The sequence below is a fragment of the Osmerus mordax genome, chromosome 24, assembly GCF_038355195.1.
Source record: "Osmerus mordax isolate fOsmMor3 chromosome 24, fOsmMor3.pri, whole genome shotgun sequence".
Lineage (NCBI taxonomy): Eukaryota > Metazoa > Chordata > Actinopteri > Osmeriformes > Osmeridae > Osmerus > Osmerus mordax.
The window spans coordinates 5,196,251-5,219,125 of NC_090073.1; the positions used below are offsets into that span (position 1 = coordinate 5,196,251).

A 22,875-nucleotide genomic window follows, 5' to 3' on the forward strand; every position below is an offset into this window, starting at 1 on the left:
TTTTGCACTGGTTTTGCAAGTGTCTGACATGGAGAGGAATGTCTGATCTGCACTGCTGCGTAATGATTAACATTCACAGGTGTAAAAGTTCAGGTTCAGAGACAAGAAACTCTACCATGTCTGTTCCGGTCATGCACTGATCCAGACGATGTCACAGATTAGCGCTGAGGGCTGTGCTAATGAGCAAATCTGGGTAACTGGAATCAGTTACTTGGCTGGGAACAAACACATTGTAGCGTTTTCATGTCTGACACCTCTGCTGATATCAGAGACCTTTGTCATGGGTGAGCTACTAACACAGTAAGACTGTGTGGGCCTTAACACAGTGCTGATACCATTTTTATGTCGCAGAACGGGGGCACGGGGGGTTGGCTGGAGAGAAATGGAAAAATGTTCGAGGCAGATTGCTGACAGACACGTTGGTATTCACCCAGGAAAATGTTGTGCCACAGCATTACTGTGTTTTAGCTTCCCCTGCACTGTCAGCAGAGTGACATGTCTGCTCTGTTACCATATGTTCTTGTCAGGATTCAACAATGGGTCTCCCTTTTTCATACACCCCAGTGTGTTTGTCTCTGTGTGTGTGCGCATCTGTGTGGGTGTGTGTGTGTGTGTTTATATCCCTCTGTATATTTATGCATACTCCAGTTGTGCCTGCATGAATTTATGCGTGGAAGTTCCTGTCTCCCAGTGTGTGTGTTGGTGTGTGTGTGTGCATGTGTGTGCATGTGTATGTGTGTGTGTGTTACTACTCCATGCCAGAGCGGAGTGTCTGTTCCTCCTGTTGCCACCCGTGTCCCAGTAGGAGCTGTGGTGTGGCAGGATGAGCTCATGGAACCGTCTGCAGCTAGCCGACCCAGGCTGCTGTAGGGCCAGGGTCGACCCACGTGGCACTGCTGATACACAGCACTGAAGACACCACGCTCTGTCCCTTCTGGGAGCACTGATGGAGGGCAGAGTAGAGTTGGGTAGCAGAGAGTAGAGTACAGTCGAGTAGAGTATGGTAGAGTAGAAAAGAGTATGGTAGGGTAGAGTAGAGTGGGTTTGAGTAGGGTAGAGTATGGTAGAGCAGAATAGAATATGGTACAGTATAGTAGAGTAGGGTAAAGTGGAATATGGCAGAGTATAGTAGAGTAGGGTAGAGTAGAGTTGGGTAGAGTCGAGTATGGCAGAGTAGGAGAGCAGAAGAGGCCGTCCAGCCAGGAGTGTAACATATGGTGAATGAGAAAAGAAAAAGACTGCAGCCACAGAGAGGAGTATTCCACCCTGGCCCAGCAGGAAACCCCTCATTTCTCCTCCACACAATATGACCTCTGTTCAGGAGAGATCCTCGCTTCTCCTCCGTACACGAGTACCTCTGAAGAGATCCCCAACTCCTCACAACATCAGCATGTCTGTGTAGGTAAGAAAAAGAACCATTTGGATTAATACTTGCTAAAAGCAGATACAAATTCCTAAAAAGGGGTTCAATGTGAGAGGAATGAGTTTAAAAAGTCTGTGTCAAGACAGAGGATAGGGCTTGGTCTGTGTCAAACCCCTCTCAAACTGAGATTGAGCTTGACCTTTGACCTGCAGAGATGTCAGGGTGTGCCTGTTAGTGTCTCTCTGAGTGTTTTGTTTCCCAGGGTTGAGGTGGGTGATGGATCTACAGCCTTGCTCTACCTGCCTCTGAGAAGTAAACATGGAGTGGGAGCCCGGTCGGTGCTTGACATAAAGTGGAGGTGTTGTTGACACGGCTGTGAAGGGACGAAAATCCATGAAACACATTTGCACGAACACCAGAGGTTTACGACCTCATTCATGCACACATGTTCATAGACAGACACACACACACACACAGAGAGAAGGGGACAAACACACACACAGACACACACACACCAGGATGGGGAAAAAGCTTTGTCCGGGTCCAAGGAAGTGAGGGTCTTCTACTGCCTGAGGTGGTAGCTTGTAACATCAGGGTCGGACCTGGTGTCCTAGTGAATACAGTACCCATAACCAGCTAGGTCAGGTAACCATAACCAGCTAGGCTAGGTAACCATAACCAGCTAGGTTAGGTAACCATAACCAGCTAAGCTAGGTAACCATAACCAGCTAGGTTAGGTAACCATAACCAGCTAGGTTAGGTAACCATAACCAGCTAGGCTAGGTAACCATAACCAGCTAGGTTAGGTAACCATAACCAGCTAGGCTAGGTAACCATAACCAGCTAGGTTAGGTAACCATAACCAGCTAGGTCAGGTAACCATAACCAGCTAGGCTAGGTAACCATAACCAGCTAGGCTAGGTAACCATAACCAGCTAGGTTAGGTAACCATAACCAGCTAGGCTAGGTAACCATAACCAGCTAGGTTAGGTAACCATAACCAGCTAGGCTAGGTAACCATAACCAGCTAGGTTAGGTAACCATAACCAGCTAGGTTAGGTAACCATAACCAGCTAAGCTAGGTAACCATAACCAGCTAGGCTAGGTAACCATAACCAGCTAGGTTAGGTAACCATAACCAGCTAGGCTAGGTAACCATAACCAGCTAGGTTAGGTAACCATAACCAGCTAGGCTAGGTAACCATAACCAGCTAGGTTAGGTAACCATAACCAGCTAAGCTAGGTAACCATAACCAGCTAGGTTAGGTAACCATAACCAGCTAAGCTAGGTAACCATAACCAGCTAGGCTAGGTAACCATAACCAGCTAAGCTAGGTAACCATAACCAGCTAAGCTAGGTAACCATAACCAGCTAGGCTAGGTAACCATAACCAGCTAGGTTAGGTAACCATAACCAGCTAGGCTAGGTAACCATAACCAGCTAAGCTAGGTAACCATAACCAGCTAGGCTAGGTAACCATAACCAGCTAGGTTACGTAGCCACAGTGGAAACACAAACACAAATAAAAGAATGAGCGCTCTTGTGTGTCTGCACTGACGAACAGACTCCAGTTGTCCGCTGTACCTCAGTGTGTGTGAGTGTTCATGTGTGTGCGTCCCTGTGTGTGTCTGTCACTGTGTGGGTGTCTGTCCCAGTGTGTGTGTGTGTGTGTGTGTGTGTGTGCGTCTCTGTGTGTGTGTCAGGCACACACTCGGAGCTCAGTGATTAACTGAGTAGTATTTTTGAATCACTTTACTTTTCCAGGGTTGTCAAGAACGACACAGACTTTCCACAGCTGAACAGACTTGAGATAACCACAGGACTGGAGGCTAGTGATGAAATAAAACACTGGATGACTCCATTTTCATTTACCAATATATCACCGTAGATAAACACAAGAGTGAGAAAATGTATTAAATTGGTCTCCATAAGATAAAATAAACACGTATCCTTGTAAGTCAAGCTTGAGTCTGTGTGGTTTAAGAAAACGTTAGGATCCTGAGTATTTTGGGCATGTTATCGTGGTTGAGTAGAGATGAACCGCTTGTCTTTTGCCTGAGATGACCGAGGTGAAGGCTAGCATCACAAAGTATTTTGGTAACCCGTTGGACATGTGAATTGTTAAGTGTATTAGTCACTAGAGATGTTTGTTTGCTGTGTGTGGAGAGGAGAGAGTTCTGCTGGGCAGCGGGTCTGGTTCCCAGCTGTCTGCCTGTCCACTGATCCCCTGTCTTCCTTCTGACTAGCAATGAGTCTCAAACACACGCACACACACTCATCCAGAGCTCGAGACGAACGGAGAGCAGTTTCGTGCGACGTTAGAGTGAGTGAGAGGAAGACCGGCCTCGACAAAACACAATAACAATATTTGTAGGAATTCCAGATGTTCAATAACTTGTTGAGGGATTTTACAGACAGTAAAACGCACACCTGAAGGGTTCTGACGGGGATGGATGCGGGTGTCTCAAGGTCGGTCGGGTGGGAGGTGCTCAATTCTGGCTGCTGCCTGTGAATGTGTTCGCTGTGTGTGAGGAGGAAGAAAGATAAACACTCATTTCACACACTCTTCTCTGCTGGAGATCCTCTTAAGCTGCTGTTGTTTACCGTCACACATTTACAGTAAATCCCCAAGAAATGCTGTGAATGATCTCAATGCCAGTGGGAGCACCCACAAGAGCACTGGGCTTGTTCCCCCACGTCAACAAGACGGATCTCTCACATGAAATGGACAAAACAAAATGATGCCATGAAGAGGAACGTTCCTCATTCCATCCTGTGTTACTGCTTTACTGCTGCGAGCGAGTGAGTTAGAGTGTGTGCACGTGTGTGTGTGTGTGTGGGAGGGGGGGGTTCTCCCTGGCAAAGCTTCACAGCAGTGTCGAGGCCTGAGGGTGAGGTCTGCCTTGAGGCAGCAGCAGCTGTTCTCCGTTTTCCAGGACCTACTGGAGGTTCAGGCACTGGTCAAACAGCCACCTTCACTGCAAACACGCCGGACCTACAGCCTCACAGAGACCGCTGCCTTTTATCTCTCCTCTATCTCTCCTCTCAAAGACAGAGAGCGCCTACTGAAGGAGGACGCCACAGGAGGAGAGCACCGCAAACTAAGAGCACCATAGAAGAAGGCCATCCTATGAGAAGAGCGTCACCGAGGGGAAGCACAGTAGAGGAAGAGCACCGTGCGGTGGAAGCACCACAGAAGAAGAGCTTCGAAGAGAAGCACTGTTGAAGGAGAGGCGCCGTAGAAGGCCTCACAGGGCGTCGTTAGACGGTATGACATCACCCCGGTTACGAGCGCCTTGTCGTGCCTTTCCCATGACGCTGCGAAGTACACGGGTTGTTGTTTTGAAACGTTTGATGTGCACATTATTTACTCAACGACACAGGAAGTCGTTCTGACATCTTCTGGATTAGAGAACAGATGCTGTTTAGACCTCCAAGACACAGCAGTAACAGTCTGGTACTCACAATTAACACCATATTAAAACGCAGAAATAAATAAACCCTTGCCAAATCGGTGAGCTTTCATCTTTATCCAGTGAACAGGTTATCTTGGGGCTCGCCTTTCACAAAGTAGATGAGGTGACAGATTTATCCTCTGTCAAGGAGGTCACAACAATAATTGGTGCCGTTGGCTGTTACTTGGCAACAACTTCACAGCCACCCAGTCCAAACCAAGTCACACTTAGAACCTATCGAGTGTAAGATTTTCTTTGGGGTTGGTCCAACTGGCTTTGTAGGTAGAGAGCAATGACAAGGAGAGGAAGGAGAGGGAGAAGGATAGGAAGTTTCCTTACATGTGCAGTGTATACATTATATGTGTGCATCCAGAGAAAGGTAGAAATGACTTGAGGCTCAAATAATCTGACTTCTAATTTACTGTATATCTGAATCTTAATCCTGTGGCACCTATCTGATGTGCATGTAAAGACGATGACCACTGGAGATTCAACATTTATGGTGTCAAAACCCATCATGCTGTGGTATTCGTCACTGCGTGTGTTTTTCTTTGCTGTAGATTCAGTAAATGTTTTGTGATGGACTCTTTAACGAGAGGAATCCAGCTTGTCTTCGCGGCCCAGGACATGATCTGCACATGGGCCCAAACATCAAAACACGTCTCATTACCAGGGTGTAAACAGAGCAGTTGTGTCCAGCGTTGCCGAGATTGTGAGGATGTAGAGACACTGAGGTAAACATTTATTCAAGGGAAGTGCTCAGCCACCCCTGCTGTTTTGTAGACCTCCACCTCGCTTCTTCTTCTGGGCTTTTGTGTCTTCTTCTGCGTCTTTTCACCACCTGAAGAGAGGGTGTATTTCAGAGGTTGGAGCATTTGACCGCAGATCAATAGTTGCAGGTTCAACACCCCCCCCCCCCCCTCCCCTTGTACCATGCTCCACTTTGGATAAAAGCATTTGCTGAACCAATCTGTAATTATGAACACTCACATCATTTATTTTCCGTAGAAATTTCAAAAGATGTCAGCCACCAGCCTGCAGCATGCAGCCACTAGCCTGCAGCACGCAGCCACCAGCCTGCAGCCACCAGCCTGCAGCCACCAGCCTGCAGCATGCAGCCACTAGCCTGCAGCACGCAGCCACCAGCCTGCAGCATGCAGCCACCAGCCTGCAGTATGCAGCCACCAGCCTGCAGCACGCAGCCACCAGCCTGCAGCCACCAGCTTGCAGCCACCAGCCTGCAGCATGCAGCCACCAGCCTGCAGCATGCAGCCACCAGCCTGCAGCTTGCAGCCACCAGCCTGCAGCATGCAGCCACCAGCCTGCAGCCACCAGCCTGCAGCCACCAGCCTGCAGCCTGGTCAGTGTGAGCGGATTTAGGCATCCTACGAGCCTGTCTGCACAATGTCACGTGTTTGTGTCAGGCTGAGAGACGTGCTGACTGGAGGGAGGTTTTGTGGATTTCTCCGCCTGGATGCAGCCAGCCCTCTCATTTCAGCATGTCAGCCCCACAAATACACATGGGGGGGGGGGGGGATGGGGGGGTGATGTCACTCAGAGATGCACAGGCATGGCAGAGAAAACAAATTTTAAAAAGCTGCTTTGGAGTGTCACTGGTATTCTTTACAAGAAATTATTAAAGTTAAAGAAATGTAAAAGTAACGTGTGTTAGAATGTGTGTGTATTGGAAGTGTACAGGTGTGTGTGTGTGTGTGTGTGCAGAAGGCGAGGACAAGACCTGTGTGCATGTGCAGCATGCCAACAATGAATGACTTATTCATTTGTTCTAAATTAATTCATAATTTATATTCCCTCTATTTCACTCGACACATGGACAAACACACACACACACACACACACACACAAAAACGCCCACACCCATGACACACACACTCCTCTGGTACATAGATCTAGACTGTTCCACCAGCCTGGTGTATTACACCATGTGTAGGTTTAAGGACACTTAAGCACACAGGAAATGTAGGAGGATTTCCAAAATATGACTGGAGTTACAATGTTATGTTTGGAAATGTGCCTACACAGCATGCCACATACACCCACAAACACGAACAAACACACACACCTATCACCTATCACCAGAAGGTTAGCTACAGTCCAGGTGGAAGCACGGGTCAGAAAATAGTGCCCTGTGCTCTGTGTACAGTAACTCAATGAGAAGGAACCTGGATGAAGTGTGAGGGAACGAACATCGTCTCACCGCCGCGGAGGGACATCGCAACAACGAAGTCACGGAACGATCCTTGTGGAAAGACCCAGATAAACAAACGGATAAGGAACCACCGTAGGAGATGGGAGGAGACGGTACAGAGCAAGCACATCCTGAGGGTCACAGGGCGAGGACGGGGGACAGAGCGAGGATGGGAAAGGCACGGAGAGAGAGAAAGAAAGCAGATGTCGAAACACTTCATTGGACACCGAGGAACAGAGCACAAACACGTAGCCTAGCGAGCTAGCTGTGCGTTGACATCCGCTGACTCGCTGACTCAGCCGAAATGAAAACAAAGATCCTCCTAAAACAACCTGTGATGAAATGTTTATTTATGCAGAAGAAGAATAGCCGCCCATGGATGAAGACAGGGGCGGTAGAACTAGGAAGTACAACGATCCTAAAGTGTTAAAAGCTAGCTGTGGTATGTCACAACGGAGTCAGGGTGCCTGCATGCCGTGGTGCCCCAGGAAGGGAGGGGGGGGCGTCTAGGGTAAGAAGGGGTTGGTGGGCCTGGTGTGGACGCCACTCCTGGAGCCCGGCGGAAGGTAGACGCCGCTCTCCTCCTGCCAGGTGTTGCGTCCGGCGCGGCGGTAGTCAGCCGTGTCCGTGAACTGAGACTGGCGCCTCCGGAAGTCGGGCGTCTCCTCCGCCTGGCATTTCACACTCACCTGGAGAAGAACAGCAGGGCCAGACAGAAACAGGAAGTGCAATGTGATTCCCACGAGGCCTGTACAATGTTTTGATGTTGATTCACGCGATTGTGTTAACAAGAGATTAGATATGACAAAAACTTCAAAACATTGATGGGTCTTTCCGTCCTGACCAAGGTAAACATTGACGGGTCTTTCCGTCCTGACCAAGGTAAACATTGACGGGTCTTTCCGTCCTGACCAAGGTAAACCAAACCCATCGTAAAGGCTATCTCTACGTTTTGATCTCCTGTTTCCTCCTAACTGGAGGAACACAGAGAATCTGGAACTCTGCATCTGTCTATAAGATCAGTAGTCTAAACAGGTGTTTTATGTGGATGTGGCTGAGATTACATCACAGATGTCCTAAAAAAGCCCTCCTATAAAATCCAGGCCACAGCAGTTAAGCAAGGCTGAGAGAGTCCTGCCTCGTCACTACACATCACATTGGGAACCCATTCACCTACGATACATCTCTTTTTATTTCCTGTTTCAAAGAGGAAATGTGACTTGTTCTTTTCGGGGGGGAGGGGGGGGAGAGAGAGATTGAAACCGTTGGATGTGAAGCGTTTGCAGGCCAGAGGGATGAATCAGGCATGAGGACCTCAGCTCTGCCTACTGTGGGGAATTAGCCATGATATTAAACATCTGTTAGCACTTACGAGAAGAAGGGGGTCACAAATGAAACGACCCAAAAAATACACTGAGCTAACAACCCTGCTAGTGATTAGAGCGCGAGATATTGTTTGTGTTTCCGGAATGTCAAGATGTTTGATGACATAACAAACGATGGGCCAGTACTCTTTCTTCGTTTGGTTTCCTCTGCTCTGTGACAGGAGACCCCCTGGTCTTACGACTCTTCTAAAACCCATTGAAAGGTGAGGGACCAACCTGTCAGAGATTCTGTCAGATTTTGACTCACATAAACCCTCATTAGACATTAATATATTTGTATAAAAGGAGAGTACGACACACAGAGATGAGTGGAGGAAGCAGACTATGATCAGACCAATCCTCATTAATTATGAAACCCCCGAAATAATATTCATGATGGATGACATTCAATATATAAATAATCGTCTGTTTACTATCTTGATGGGATTACATTATCTGTTATTATTTGTTGATCCCCACTCACCTCCTCCTTAATGGTGCCATACGGGGGCAGGTAATCCACGTTATACGTGGAGACCAGCTCACTGGAGGGAGGGACAGGAGATTAAAACAAATCCACCCGACAGCATGAGTTACTGCCTCAAATACCACTGGAGCAGGAATATCCACCTCTGTCCTGCGACCCTCCCCATTCAGCTGGTTAACGAGCTCATCGTTAGAATCAGGTGTGCTAAATGAAGGTTGATTTGTGACAGCTCTCCAGACTAGTCTAGAGGGTGTGAACGCTCTCACACGCGCACAAACATCTGGGCAATTAAACACATATTTCCCTTTAATGGAATGCTTGCAGATAAAACGTGGGCATCCTAAGTGAGTGCAATACAGTAATAACCCTAGGCTACATCCTTTACTAATAGGCAGCTTGAGGATGTATTATGCAGCTGTCTTGCGCCCCCTTCTGGTGATAGAGGGTGACACAACTGACAAGTTCAGAGAGAACACTGTCTTGCAGTAGAAATCCTAGTAGAAGTAGAAATAAAACAGTGTCTTACATCTGATTATGGCCAGGTGGATGACGTGGCAGAACGTCATTGGTCACCAGCCCAGCTGCATCCTTGCTGTGATAAAACCAGATAATATACTGCAGTATAACAAAATAACATTACAAATTAAATGGAGTAAATAACTCAAAGGTTCTGCCCACCGCCCTCTCTTATTGGCCACCTCAAAGGGGATCAACCACATTCAGTTACATGTCAACCCAGACACCCAACATGTGACTCCCGTAGACTTCCTGTGGTGATGCGCCAGCAGAGTTAGCAGGTGTAGCAGGTCTTTCAGGCTGTCTCACCTGGGCAGGGTCCGCATGTTAAAGTGTGCAGACTGGAAGTGCTCGGCTGTGACCATGGACCTGGGGCTCCTCCTGGCCTGGTTCTTCTCCTCCAGGGGGCTCTGGGCCATCTGGGCCCCGGTGCTGGTGGTCCAGTCCTGCAGAGAGGGATGGAGGGAGGGCTGTGAAGATGCTGGAGTCCCCAGCCTTGCTCTAGGACGGATGTTTATGGGATAGATTGCACATGGACTTTCACTTGTGTATATAGTGCTGTATATTGCACTATGAACACACACTGACTCACCCACACACGTGCATAGTCCTACACAGTTCCATACACAGTCATACATACTCACACACTCTCACACACACAGTCATACATACTCACACACTCTCACTTACACACTCTCTCACACACGTAAATGTTTGCCGTGTCTGGTACTACATCAAACTTCTTGACACGTTGTTCATGACTGTTGGACAGGTGGGAGAACAGAGATGTCAGTCTACTCACCGCATCCATCATGGTTCCAAGGTGTTTGTATGTGGATTTGCTGAGTTTTTTTAACTGTCCAGCAGGACACTGCGTGAAGTCATAGTCTTTGGGTTCCGCTTCCCTGTGCTTATGCCTGGAAACGGTTGCAAGCTTGTTATGGGTCGTTGCCGACAGACAACGCCTGACTTCGGACAGCTTATGTCCGAAGAAGCTACTCACCAGTCCGAAATGAGGGTGCGTCTGCTGTAAGACATCTTAGACTTGAGAAACGGCAGATCAATGAACGACAAAACCACCGGACAAGAACTAAAGCCTATATCTATTATAGGCTACTATATTGTGGAGTGGCGTCAAAACTCCATATTATGACGTCGTAAATTGTTTGTAACGTGTACGCAAATGTTCTACTATACGCACGAGATGAACATTGCCTTGATGTTACGAAGGAATGCAATGCTGAATACTACTACATTGTTACATCTACAATGCTTTAATTCGACACTGAGCATGTTTGCGGAAACCGTTACCATGGTGAGCTTGATCGCTGGAAACCCAAGCCAGGTGACCAGTTAACCCCAACCCGCTAATAAGAGCCACGTCACAAATAAAACATATGTCATATATTAATAGGAGCAGTGTTGTTGTTTAAAACATAATTAAACACGTGAATGAAACAGTTGGAAAAGATCTGCTACAAAATGGACCTTCCCTTAAGTTTCTGGGGGTGATCCCTCACTTCTCCCAAAATGTCTTCCATTTATTTTCTGCGACAGCATTTGGCCTTCTCTGAGGCTGTGGGCCAGTTCTCCCCCCAGACTGAAAGCACATGTATGTCATATTACCACAAGGACAACAGCACACAAGCTCAAATGTCTATTTAATAGATGCATTTACATGGTTTAACAACTCGCCCTCTTCCAAAACACCATATGACACACAGTGATAATGCATCCTTTGCATACAAGATCAGGAAGATGGACTTCTGGAAGCAGGGCACAATTACTGGCTCACTGACCCTCAGTTCAGTGTACTGTAAGTAGATTGACAGGAAAGCTGGTAGGCCCCTTGTCACGGTAACAGGGATTAACTAGCCCCAGAGTGCAGCAGCAGACACAGAGTACAGTACAAGTACAAGAGCACTTGTAGAAGAGAAACCCAAACAGGAGAAGTATGGTGAGTCACCATGGAGATGCATTGGCTACGCAAAGATCACAGGAGATCACTCTCAGTGGAACACTGCTGCCTAATCACCGGACCCCTTGACTTCCTCTGGCAAACCAGCCTTATCTGGGGGGGGGGGGGGAGGGGGGGGGTTTGCTGAGGTAATGTGTCACCTCAAGCCTAGCAAGCATGTCACCACTTCATAATTCAATATCCGTTGACCCAGCTTGTCAGTCGACATCAGGGGGGGCTCTTCTGTTGAAGCTGGGGGTCAGTTCAACTCCTCCACCAGCCACGAAGAGGATCAACACACAAACAACAACAACTGCCATCTCCATGTCCGAAGGGCCTTTATTCAGTTACATGATCCTTGTTAAACTCCTTATGAAGATCTGGACGTTCTAGGTCAGCTAGAGCTCACCCACAATTTCAATCCCAAAACCAGACAGAACCCCCGCCCCCCCCCCCCCCCCCCCCCACGCCGATAACTCTGTGTACCAAGGGGCAGCGCCCAGCAGTTCCATTCTGCTGTTTAACCATTCCATTTCCAATACTTTTAACTTTCCAAAGAGGGGCGGGTTCTAAGGCTGGGCTTGGCATTAAAACATGCGAGTCACAATGCTTTCACTCTGTCATTTTCATTTGTTTTCGTGCATAACCCGTTCGTGTCACACTTTTGCTTCCCTCACTTCCTTTCCTTTGCAACGTGAAAAGGCCGCAGGAGGTGGTGATGGCTTGCACCTCGGCCCCGGATGGTCATGAGGGGCGAGGGGAAAGGGACGAGGGGGGATAGAGATTCTGTCTTTGAACAGGGGGTGGGGGTCGAGGGGACAGGAGACATTCCAGACAGATGAGGTAAAAGCGCCTCGCAGAGACAACACCCTGAACGACCACAAGTTCATATTTTTGGTTGGAAAAATCAAATGAAAAGGTCAATCAGTAAAAATCAAAAATAAACTGTAGCGTGGGAAGCCTGTGGAGTGTGGTATGTCTAGATGTACCAGTGTCAGCAGCTGAACCAGGCAGAGCGCTAGCAGCTGAACCAGGCAGAGCACTAGCAGCTGAACCAGGCAGAGCGCTAGCAGCTGAACCAGGCAGAGCGCTAGCAGCTGAACCAGGCAGAGCGCTAGCAGCTGAACCAGGCAGAGCGCTAGCAGCTGAACCAGGCAGAGCGCTAGCAGCTGAACCAGGCAGAGCGCTAGCAGCTGAACCAGGCAGAGCGCTAGCAGCTGAACCAGGCAGAGCGCTAGCAGCTGAACCAGGCAGAGCGCTAGCAGCTGAACCAGGCAGAGCACTAGCAGCTGAACCAGGCAGGACTGAAGCCTAGCAGAGATGTGAAGCCTGTAGGAGTGATGATTAGCGCCCCAGCATTAGGAAATACGGCAGGAGCTTCCACCAAGTCTTTCACTAAAACGGGGCCATGCTAATGCTAACATACAATTAGTACGAAGCTCATTAGAGGAGGGGCTGAGGGTCGACTGACAGAAAGTAGTGGCCTCCTTTTGTTCACAGAGTCCCCTGGTTAAATGCTGTAGGGAGAGAGGGGGTCCCAGAGGCTAAGGCATCATCAATCAAGCACGCACAACCAAACACAGAAGCATCTAATGCACACACATGTTCATGTGGTAAATCCTAGGTCGTTATAGTAGTGAACTTCTGACAAAGTAGCAAAGATGGAGATCTCGTGGTCACACAAGGGGCTCCATATATATATTTAAGCTCTTTTCGAACCACGGGAAGAAATTAAATAAAGATGTTAATTTGTTGGGGGGGGGTCAAAGGTTGAGGGTAAACTTTCGGGCCACTTTAGCTCCAATAAATTACTTAACACTTTTATTTTTTTCTCCTCATCAGATTGTTCACTACCTTAAGTTGTAATAACAGGTTTTGGATAAAACATTATCCAGTAATATTACTCAATAAAACGTCAAGTTTCTCTCTCCAATTTGATTACTATGAATCAAGGGTAGTAGTAGTAGTACTTTAGCATCAACACAATATAACCACTGTATACTCAATACAAAATAAAAATGTTTACACAGATTTCCTGTTCAATTGATTACAAGGAGGCGAGCAGAGCGGTTTCCAGCCCGGTCGACCTGACCGACCGCAGCAGGTCTAGTACGACCGCAGCGCTCGAGTCTGCCTGACCGCGCCTTGCGTGTCTCCGCTGTGTCTCCAGGAGGAGGAGGAGGGAGGGAGCTCTCTTACAATCAGATTAAATCAACCAGTGTTCATCTGCTATTCATAGTCCTCTAAATACACAATGCCACTTCATTCAGTCCGAGAGGCCGGACACGAACCTGCACGTCGTTAGCTCATGAGGTGAGACACATTACAGAGTCAGGGGTTTAACGCCGACATCCTCAGTTTGCCTGACCCCCCCATCTACACCCCGGATGTCGGGAGTCCCCGGGATTTCGGCAGGCGGTAGAGAGTCCCGGAGATCGATCTGAGGACAGCTCAGGAGGACAGAGGTTGAGGGTTTAGCCCCAGAACACAGTCCTGCTGGACGACGGCCCTCAGAGCCACACAGGGGCGTCTCTGCCGCTGCCTCTCCCAGGAGCAGACGGGGTCTGAGGCGTCGCATCCACCCCGACTCTGACGGCACGCATTCACCTCACCTCACCCCCGACGGCAAGACGGCCGAGCCCGGCCTTTATATTTACACGCGACAAAAACAAAAATAATAATTATTATTAAAAATAACCAGAAGGGTTAAGTTCATAGAACTCTTTTTTTCCCCCTTCTCTCTCAGGACAGTTTGAGGGAGTGGCATAGCAGAGTGCAGAGAGCAGCGATGGGCCAGCCTCCTGAGCAAGACAACATTTTACACACTATTTACACATATACAAGGGGGGTGGGAAGGAGGGGTGTGGGGGAGAGAGTCCAGGCCAGCCGACCAGAGGACCTGACGTCCTTCGAAACGACACAATCTCTGTTGACGTCGATGGATGAAGCAGGTTTTAGTCCCCGGTCGCAGGGAACCATGTCAGCAGGGGAGAACAATCCTGTCCACCTCTGGTGATTGAGTGAATGGAGTGTCTGAGAGGAGCCAGCTGCGGGTGTCTGGGGGTCGGGGAGGAGAGGGGGGAGGGAGGGAGGGGAGGGTGAAGAGAGGACGGTGGTGTGTGTCCTGGGGTGAGGACGGGAGGATGGTCCTGGCTAGCAAAAACTGTTAGGGTGGGAAGGTTCCAGAAGTCTAGCACCAATAACGATCAGGTCTTGGTCTGACATCACCACTTTTGGGGGGGTGGGAGGGGGAGATTCCCTCCATCTTCTGGTCTTGCAGAAGCAGTGAAGCAGATGATGGCTCCGACCTCTAGCCCGTGTCCCTCTCTCTCCCTCCCTCCTCTTCCTCCTCCTCACACGCCGTTTGCACTCATCTTGCTCTTCGGGGTCATCTCTGCCGCCTTGGCCTGAGGGGGGGGGGGGGGGGGGGGTAAAGGTCAAAAGTCATTTTGTGTTGTACTGCTGTTATCGAAGCTCTAGCACCTGGTCTCAAGACCGACGCATACAAGCCCAGGTGTTTCCTCATTTACAAAGCGAGTATGTTTGCAATAGTTTTTCAGGAAAGGTTACGACTTCGATAAAGGTATTATTGCATCAACTGAAAGATTTAGGGAAACGTAGAAAACGTAAGTGCTGTTGTGGGGCTCTGTGTGCGTGTGTGCGAGAGATCAGAATGTCACGCGAGTGGCCAAAGGTTCACAGAGATTACATCCATGGAAGACCTAATCCTCCGTGGGACAGTGATCACATGACAGGAAGAGTGAAGGGTCAGGGGGGTGGAGGGACTGACCTGGATGACCTGCGCCGGGGTCAGAGGCTTGTCTGAGAGCACAGGAGCCTTGTCCTTCAACTCCTCGATCTGAAACACACACACACCAAGGCATGACCCTGGACCTTACACACCTGTCTACCACGCCATGTCAGAGGAGTGTGTGTGTGTGTGTGTGTGTGTGTGAGAGAGAGACAGGGATATGACGTACCGGTCTGTCCTTGATGATGAGAGCAGGGTCGGCTAGTATCTCAGCTGAGACTGAAGGAGGGACTGCTTCAGTGTTCTCCACAGGAGGTGGAGACTTCTACAACACACACACACACACACACGCACGTTAGGAAATGTGGTGATTTGATCGTCTTAGAGCAAGGACGAAGGTCACATGGGTTACTAATGTTTTTGGTTTGTTTGTTTGGGAGTGAGTGAGTTTGAGAGAGTATTTGCAGGTGTGTGAGTGTCAGTGAGTGAGTGAATTTGAGGGTGTGTGAGAGTGTGTGTGTGTGTGTCTGTGAGTCAGTGTATTTGCGGATGTGTGTGTATGGGGGTGACAGAGAGACTGAGTTACCTCTAGTTTGGCTACAGGGGGGATGATGGGGGGCTTGGGTTTGAGGTCGGTCAGGTACATGGCTCTGGAGAGCAGGAGCAGGGAGGGAGGCACATTCTCCTTCAGGTGCAGGTCCAGCCACTACACACACACAGAGAAAGTGTGTGAAACAGAGAGGAAGTGTGTGTGTTTGCGAGTGAAAACGTGTGTGAGAAAGAGAAGTGTGTGTGTGTGTGTGTGCGTACCTGTTGCAGCTGCTGGCGTAGCTGGTCGCTGGTGAGCCCCAGAGACCTCATCCCACGGCTACGGCAGGCCGCCTGCAGCTCTGACACACTCATGGCCGGCACGCCCTCCCCAGCTATCATCTGGGGGACGGGGGAGAGAGAGAGACAATAACAAGACCGGAAACCGCAAACCAGAAGATGGACCACCTCCGTCCCCCACAACCCCTCCTCGGCCGCCCCCACAGTCCCCCCTCCTCCCTCCTCACCTCGTCGTCGGTCTTGATGGTGCGCAGCTGCATCATGAGCTGGAACCTCAGCAGGTTGTTGGTGCCGATGGGCTGCAGCTCCAGCAGCTTACAGAGCGCCACCAGCTGGGGGCGCTCCAGGTGCTCCAGGGTCAGCTCGTCCTCGAACAGCTTGGAGAACTTCACGATGTCCTTGGTGGTGGGCTGCTCGCCCGTGTGACGTACCTGGAGAGGGGCGGGGGGGTATAGGGTTAAGACCCGGGGTCAGCTGTGTGGGTTAGAGGGCCCGGCTAGGAGGAAGCAGTCGAAAAAACACGTGTCGGGCCCAAGTTCAGACTTCAGGGTTCACGTTGGCTGGGCTAGTCTTCGTCACATGGCGCTTCGACTTCTCTTTAGCGAAAACACGGCGTTAAAATACATAGAAATGATCAACCTACTGGACTGTTTGTGAGTCAAACTCGGTGCTTCGGCTTACAGGAACCTCGTTGGGCTGGGTTCCTACTCTCTCGTACTTCTGGGCCCAGACAGAAAAACGTGGCCCGAGTCTCACTAGTGTGGGTCTCCACTCTGGAGAGGCAGGAACGAGACTGAACTGCCGTCGCGAGACAAACCTGGAGGGGTCTTTGAGATGGTTCTCTGTTTAAAATGACTCCCATGTTTGATGGCTGGACCCAGAGGTTGGACTCCTGTCTGTGTCTGACTGCTATCAAGGCGTGTGAGTGAGAAACCTTTGACTCCCCTGTTTTCTGGGTAGAGTGGTTCACGTCTGACTGACACGTGAGAGATAAGGGTTTTAAGACTGCGCAGGGCTTGTTTTGTAGACATGGTGACAGTAGCAGGCCTCGTGCACGCACACGCATGCACGCGCAGCACAAGCATGCAAAAGACACTTAAAAATCCAGGAATGGTAAAGGGGGGGCGGGGGGAGAGAAACTTCAGAGCTCACCTCTGACCTCTGACCCTGTCTATGTTTACCTTGCTGACTGACTGACTGCAGGACCGACTGTCGGTCTGACTAGGAAGTAAGACATGCCTCTTTGTAAACACCACAGCCTCAGTGATGACCGTGTACCGTAAACGAGTCTTAAATCACAGCCGTGGTTCCCGCCCGTTTCCCTGGTGTCCCGTGTGCTCGGTGGCACGGCCTGTCGTCCCGTTTACCTTCTGCACGTAAGTGGAGAAGCGCTGGGTCTCGTCCTCCGTCAGGGCCTTGGCCTTGTTCCTGAGAGCCAGCTCTGCTATCGTCTCCTGCAGGAACTTGGCCAGCTCCAGCTTGGCAGCCAGACCCTTCTTCTGTTTCTCCTCCTGGGAGAGGAAGAGGAGGAGGACAGGTAGAAGGGAGGGAGAAGGAGGAGAGGGGGGGGGGACATGGTTTTAGACATCTGTCGGGTCGCTCCCCCCGCCTACCCCCCTCCTGTCTTTGTGACGCACCAGCAAACCACCAGGCTGATCACGGGGGAACGTTGTATCGTTTGTTTTTTTTCCCTGACGTGTGTGTGTGTGTGTGTGCGAGCACAAGGGCATATCTAGGGGCCAGCCAGCCGTGGTCCTCGCAGATGAGAACATCGACGCTGACAGACTCCCTGCTACTTAAATGTACATGTAAACAACTGGAAGAATCCTTGATCCTCTTAACTAAGGCATGATGTTACATCACATGACCTCCGGCAGAGAAGAAAGCCTGCCCCAGCTAATCCAGACCTGTACTACACTGTACCGTACTATACTGTACCGTACTGTACACAGACAGAGCACTGTACTGTAGCCAGGCTCAATATTAAGCCAGGCAGAGCCATATTAACAGTGGCTATGCTAATAGGCAGGGCAGAACAGGAGGTGTAGGGGGAGGGGGGAGGAGGTGTGGAGTTGACGGCGAGGTGGAGGTGAAGGGAGGGAGGCGGAGGAGGCACCTTCTTGTCCTCCGTCTCGAAGGTGGAGGGCAGCATCTCGGGGAAGAGCTTCAGGAAGACCGGCAGCAGGAACTCCATGAAGGGAACGATGATGAAGACGATGAAGGGGACCAGGCGGAACAGGTCAGCACAGGTCCTCATCAACTGGAGAGAGAGACACAGAGAGAGAGAGACACAGAGAGAGAGAGGGAGAGAGACACACAGAGAGAGAGACACAGAGAGAGAGGGAGGGAGTAAAAGGAGAACAGTTAGAGGAACAGCCCTTGTTCCACACCACTGTAAACCTCATCAGACAACACAAGCAGGCCTAGGCTGCCATCAGTCACCCAGGGGTGACCCCCACCTCCCTCTGGAAACCCCAGTGAGTCAGCCACTGTCTCTGCCACACGACTGTGCGTGAGGACTTCCAGTCCTTTCTTAAAATAGTCCTGCAGCTCTGTATAGTTCTGCCATAGTATTCACACTGGACAGATCATTTTGTGTGCGTGTGTGTGTGCCTGTCTATCTGCCGGTGTGTCTGCCTAAAAAAAAATAACTCACTAAGGGTAGATCCTTCCAGAGGATCAAATCAACCAATCAGCCTTATTTAGGATGTGGATACTCATGGACTTCCTATCCCCATAACGAGGAGGTCAGGGTTAAGACCGTCCAATCACAGCAGGTCTGGTAGTGGACCTGGTCCAGTAGATTACACCTGCTGGGGCCCCATGGCAACCGCCCGGGACATCCACTTGTATGTATGCTGTACGATGTAGGCCTGTATGGAGGAGGAGGAAGGGTGGTTCCTCTGAGGCTGAAACCACAGGAGCCACAACTCTCTCACAGTCCTCCCAACAGGATACAAACAAAGCTAACTCTGCCGACCTTCCGACGAGAAGGTCGAGATCAAAAGGTTTAACTGCAGGAACACTAAAACCCAAAAAAGACCATGCCTTTACTGGGCCACTTTATTGGGTCACTAAGTAAACCCTCTACAATTGGAGGAGGGGGGGGCCGGGGGGGTCCTTTCTCTCCCTCCCCCGGTCTGAACATGACCCGGATCAGATGATTAGAGAGGCATTATTCCACTCTTAGTTCTCAGGTGCCAAGGCACCAAGACTCCATGTTCATTTTTTTAATAGCCTCCCGCCTCGCATTCAGATAATCTCATAACAATGTGTTACGTAACGGTGCCAGGCCATGCGCCCCCCCCCCCCCGTCCGTCACCAGCTGAACCACACCTCGCAGACGGAGCTCTAGGAGTAGAGTGCCGCGGGCTCTGAACATTCCAACTTGCCATTCCGTTCGAATGTTAAACTCAGGCAACTAAGTGTTTTAGGAGGGTTTGCAGCAGCAGTGTTCCCAAGAAGCGCATACTCTTTATTAGGGGTGTAGCAATATGTCGTGGAACAATACATCGCAATACAACATTTTTACAATATGTATCGTAGAGTTATGGCAATATTTTTACAATACAACGTCCGTTTGATCCTATTGGTTGAGCTACCAGCACGCAACCTACTCTGCACCTGCGTCATGCGTGCATTCACAGAAATCCTTTGAAATTAGTTAACTAAATTGTATGTACAACTAAGAAAATTATTGAAAATGTTTAGGACAAATCTGTTAAGTGAATTTCAGTTTAATTAAAAAAAATATACATATATATATATATATATATATATATATATATATATATTGTGATACGTATTGTATTGTACACCCAGTATTGTGACACGTATTGAATCGTGAGCTGAGTGTATCTTTACACCCCTACTCTGTATGGATTAGGCTCTTTCAATGCCCCAAACTGAATCCAACCAGAAAAGGTAGAAGAGGATTTACAAGTGTATGCCCTGTTTGTGCTATGCTATGCTAGGCTAACCTGGTGAAACCCTACTCCCCTGACCTGGATTCCCCAGCCTGTCACGGTCACGCCACTCCATGTCAGCGTGCAGCACAACGCTGGGAGTCATAGAAACGTGACCAACTCTGGGATTCACCCTTTCAAAGGGGACATAATAGGACAGAGTAGGTATGCACTAGACAGGGCAGGACAAGGGAGGGTAGGATAGGACAAGGACAAACTAGAGCAAGGATGTCCTGTAGGACCAGTGCAGCCAGTCACAGGCCAGCACTGCAACATACACAAACCCTCCCTAGCCTCGGGTGACGCCCTGGGCAGGAACACCGCTGGGCGTCAGTCCCAAGAGTTCAACTGTCAGACCCCGCCTCGCGATCTCTGATCAATGTTTACGTGCACGACGGGGGCGGAACCCGACGCTCTCCCTCCAGCAATGTTGGAGGAGTGGAGGGCAGAAGGTCCACCGCTCACAGCAGCCCGGCTCACTCTCTTATCAGGTAAGCTGGACCCAAACACAGCCGGCAAGATTTGTATTCCCCCCCCAACTGCCGTCTGAAACGCGAACCGAGCTCCCGTCGACGCCGACCCCAGGCCTGCACACACATCCCTGGACGCTTACCCGCCTCCTCTCCCTGCGAGAGAGCAGCTGTCCATGCAACAGCCTCCACACCATCCTCCCCGCGATCTTGGTGTCGATCCCCAGGAGACGGAAGCCGTTATAGTAGTGTTTCATCTCATCCACTATCCTCTGGCCAACAGACTTCCTCACTACTGCCCTCTCCTGGGCCGGAGGTAGCGACGCGGCTGTGGCAGCTGGTGTCGGGGTGGATGGAGGCGGAGGGGCAGCAGGGTCTTTCTTAACCCCGGGGGGGTCATCCTGGGCTGGGGTGGCACCGGGAAGGGGCTGGGAGTCCTGTTTGGTGTCCTGGAGCCAGACACAGCTGCTGTGTAGCGATCTGGCCAGCAGGGAGGTGCTGTGGGGGCGGGTGGGTCCGTGGGCCCGCGAGCAGTGGGGGTATCCCGCTCGGGAGTGTCTGAGAGGGGGTGGGGTGGATAGGCGTGTGTGGGAGTCCAGGTGGAGCTGGAGGTAGGCGGTGGAGGGAAGGGGGCAGCAGCTGTGCCGTTTAGACAGCAGATAAGACCCCCTGCAAATAAAACCAAACACTGCTCAGAGACAATATCCTATCAGTCATTTCATATGGTGTATATTTACATTTACATTTTGTAATTTAGCAGCAAGTAGGGTGAAGTGCCTTGCCCAAGGACACAAAGTAATTTTGCAGGGCCAGGAATCAAACCGGCAACCTTCTGATTAATAGTCCAATTCCCTAACCGCTCAGCCATCTGCCCCATATTTGTGTGTGTATAAAAAGTCCTACATGCTCAAAGTGTGCTAATATAGTTTGTTGATAGCTACTTTCTATATATTTAATTACTTTTTTTGTCCATATATGATTCATTCACCAATACTGTTTACATATCTGTCATGTGATGCTAACTGTGCTGTCCAGAGTTACTATCTCGGTTGCATCTCAGTTCACATGGTGTAAACACAGCAGCATGAGTTAGTCTGTTTACCGACGAGCCTACAGTCTGCTTACACAACTAACTTTATCAGAGGAATTAGTTAGGACATAATTCGTCTAACTGACCATGGGACTAAATTACTTAAGAATTAAGAATCCGCTGCAGTGGTTGTAGCTTGTGGGCTGCATGTGATCCGTTCACTTCGATCTTACCTTGATCTTGTTACAGCCATAAGCACCTGCGGACTGAAGACTGCCATCATAACGGCAGATCGAGACTTCCTGAAAGATAAACAAAAGATGAGATATTTCGTAAATCAAACGGAATATATAGCTCTAAAACTACTTAGTGCGAGGTAGAGGTTGCGCCCCTACTGTAGTTCTGATATTAGGAGTCTTGACTCCATGTTGGAAATCAATCAAGTAAGGCAGACGTAGTTGCATAATAGCAGATATGCAAGCCAAAGTTGCGATAGCACAGCGTGTACATTTCTGTTCTGAGCAAGCTTACAGTCTCAAGGCTTTATTTAACTTCACTTGTTTTACATGCAAACGTGTAAATTACGCGTAAAGTACAAATGGCCATACAGACAGTCTAGCAGTTTTGTCAAATTATATTTGTGCCCAAATCCAACGACCACCGGCATCGCAACCGAAAGTCGGCAGAGAGGCTAGCTCTATGAATGCTGTGTGCGTTGACAATACAGACGTAATGATAGAGCCATTTAGATCTTTTCGTCCATCTAGCCATCAAAACATTCTGTTGACATTTGATTCTTACAAAGGATTAATACAAGCTAGCGCTAGCTACCTAGAGCTAGCTCTAACGACTTTAGCCAGCACCACTGGAATGCTATTAGCTAACAATACTTACAAATGAAACTAAACAACTAGTTAGCTAAGTAACAATTATGTAAGAGAGCAACAAACTCACTAAACTAACAATGCGTTATTTTCGGTCAATTCGCGTGTGTTGTCTCAATTAAGTCCGAAAGTTTTCTAAAATACATACTAGCTAAATTGTAAAGCTTGCCCACAGCCATTGGGCCTTGGCAGCCTGTTACTGTTAGCTTGCCACTTGCTAGGAAGCCTAGCCGTGCTGCTACACTGAAAATGGAAGTCTGATGACGCTGCCGTGCAGCCTACCTCGAACGTCAAATGTCCTGCTGGGGTTAATGACTGGTCGTCGTAAGGCAGTTTGGCGAGCAAAAAATGATACAATCCATTCACTGTAGTCGGTTGATTGAAAAAGCGAGACGAAAACCAACGACTGTTGTGATAATAAACCCATTTACGAAGGGTTTATTACTTGTGTTCGTTTCGGAATCGTCGTGTTTTCCAGTGCCTTACTGTACCCACCCAGTCGGTACAGCGTTCAGTGCTGCACTGAAAAAGGTCACGCAAGCATGGCTGATGTTGACGTAAATGATCAGGCGAGGACGGGCACGTCTTGAGTGAC

General features: G+C 49.4%; 2 protein-coding genes across 2 annotated transcripts; both read right to left on the reverse strand.

Moving 5' to 3' along the window:
- Positions 1 to 7,471: 7,471 nt before the first annotated feature.
- On the reverse strand, positions 7,472 to 10,498 carry LOC136933027 (cilia- and flagella-associated protein 95-like). The gene is made up of 6 exons (XM_067228377.1): positions 10,399 to 10,498; positions 10,198 to 10,312; positions 9,705 to 9,841; positions 9,406 to 9,471; positions 8,877 to 8,937; positions 7,472 to 7,717 (listed from the first exon to the last, which is right to left on the reverse strand). The coding sequence occupies exons 1-6, from the start codon at positions 10,431 to 10,433 to the stop codon at positions 7,535 to 7,537; spliced, it is 597 nt and encodes a 198-aa protein (XP_067084478.1). The 5' UTR covers positions 10,434 to 10,498; the 3' UTR covers positions 7,472 to 7,534.
- Positions 10,499 to 11,039: 541 nt separating this feature from the next.
- On the reverse strand, positions 11,040 to 22,771 carry letm2 (leucine zipper-EF-hand containing transmembrane protein 2). Its single transcript, XM_067228018.1, has 11 exons — positions 22,563 to 22,771; positions 21,630 to 21,698; positions 20,510 to 21,035; positions 18,048 to 18,191; positions 17,299 to 17,442; positions 16,159 to 16,362; positions 15,914 to 16,033; positions 15,690 to 15,809; positions 15,333 to 15,428; positions 15,143 to 15,211; positions 11,040 to 14,759 (listed from the first exon to the last, which is right to left on the reverse strand). Exons 2-11 carry the CDS (start codon positions 21,677 to 21,679, stop codon positions 14,706 to 14,708), a joined length of 1,527 nt encoding a protein of 508 aa, XP_067084119.1. The 5' UTR covers positions 21,680 to 21,698; positions 22,563 to 22,771; the 3' UTR covers positions 11,040 to 14,705.
- Positions 22,772 to 22,875: the final 104 nt, after the last annotated feature.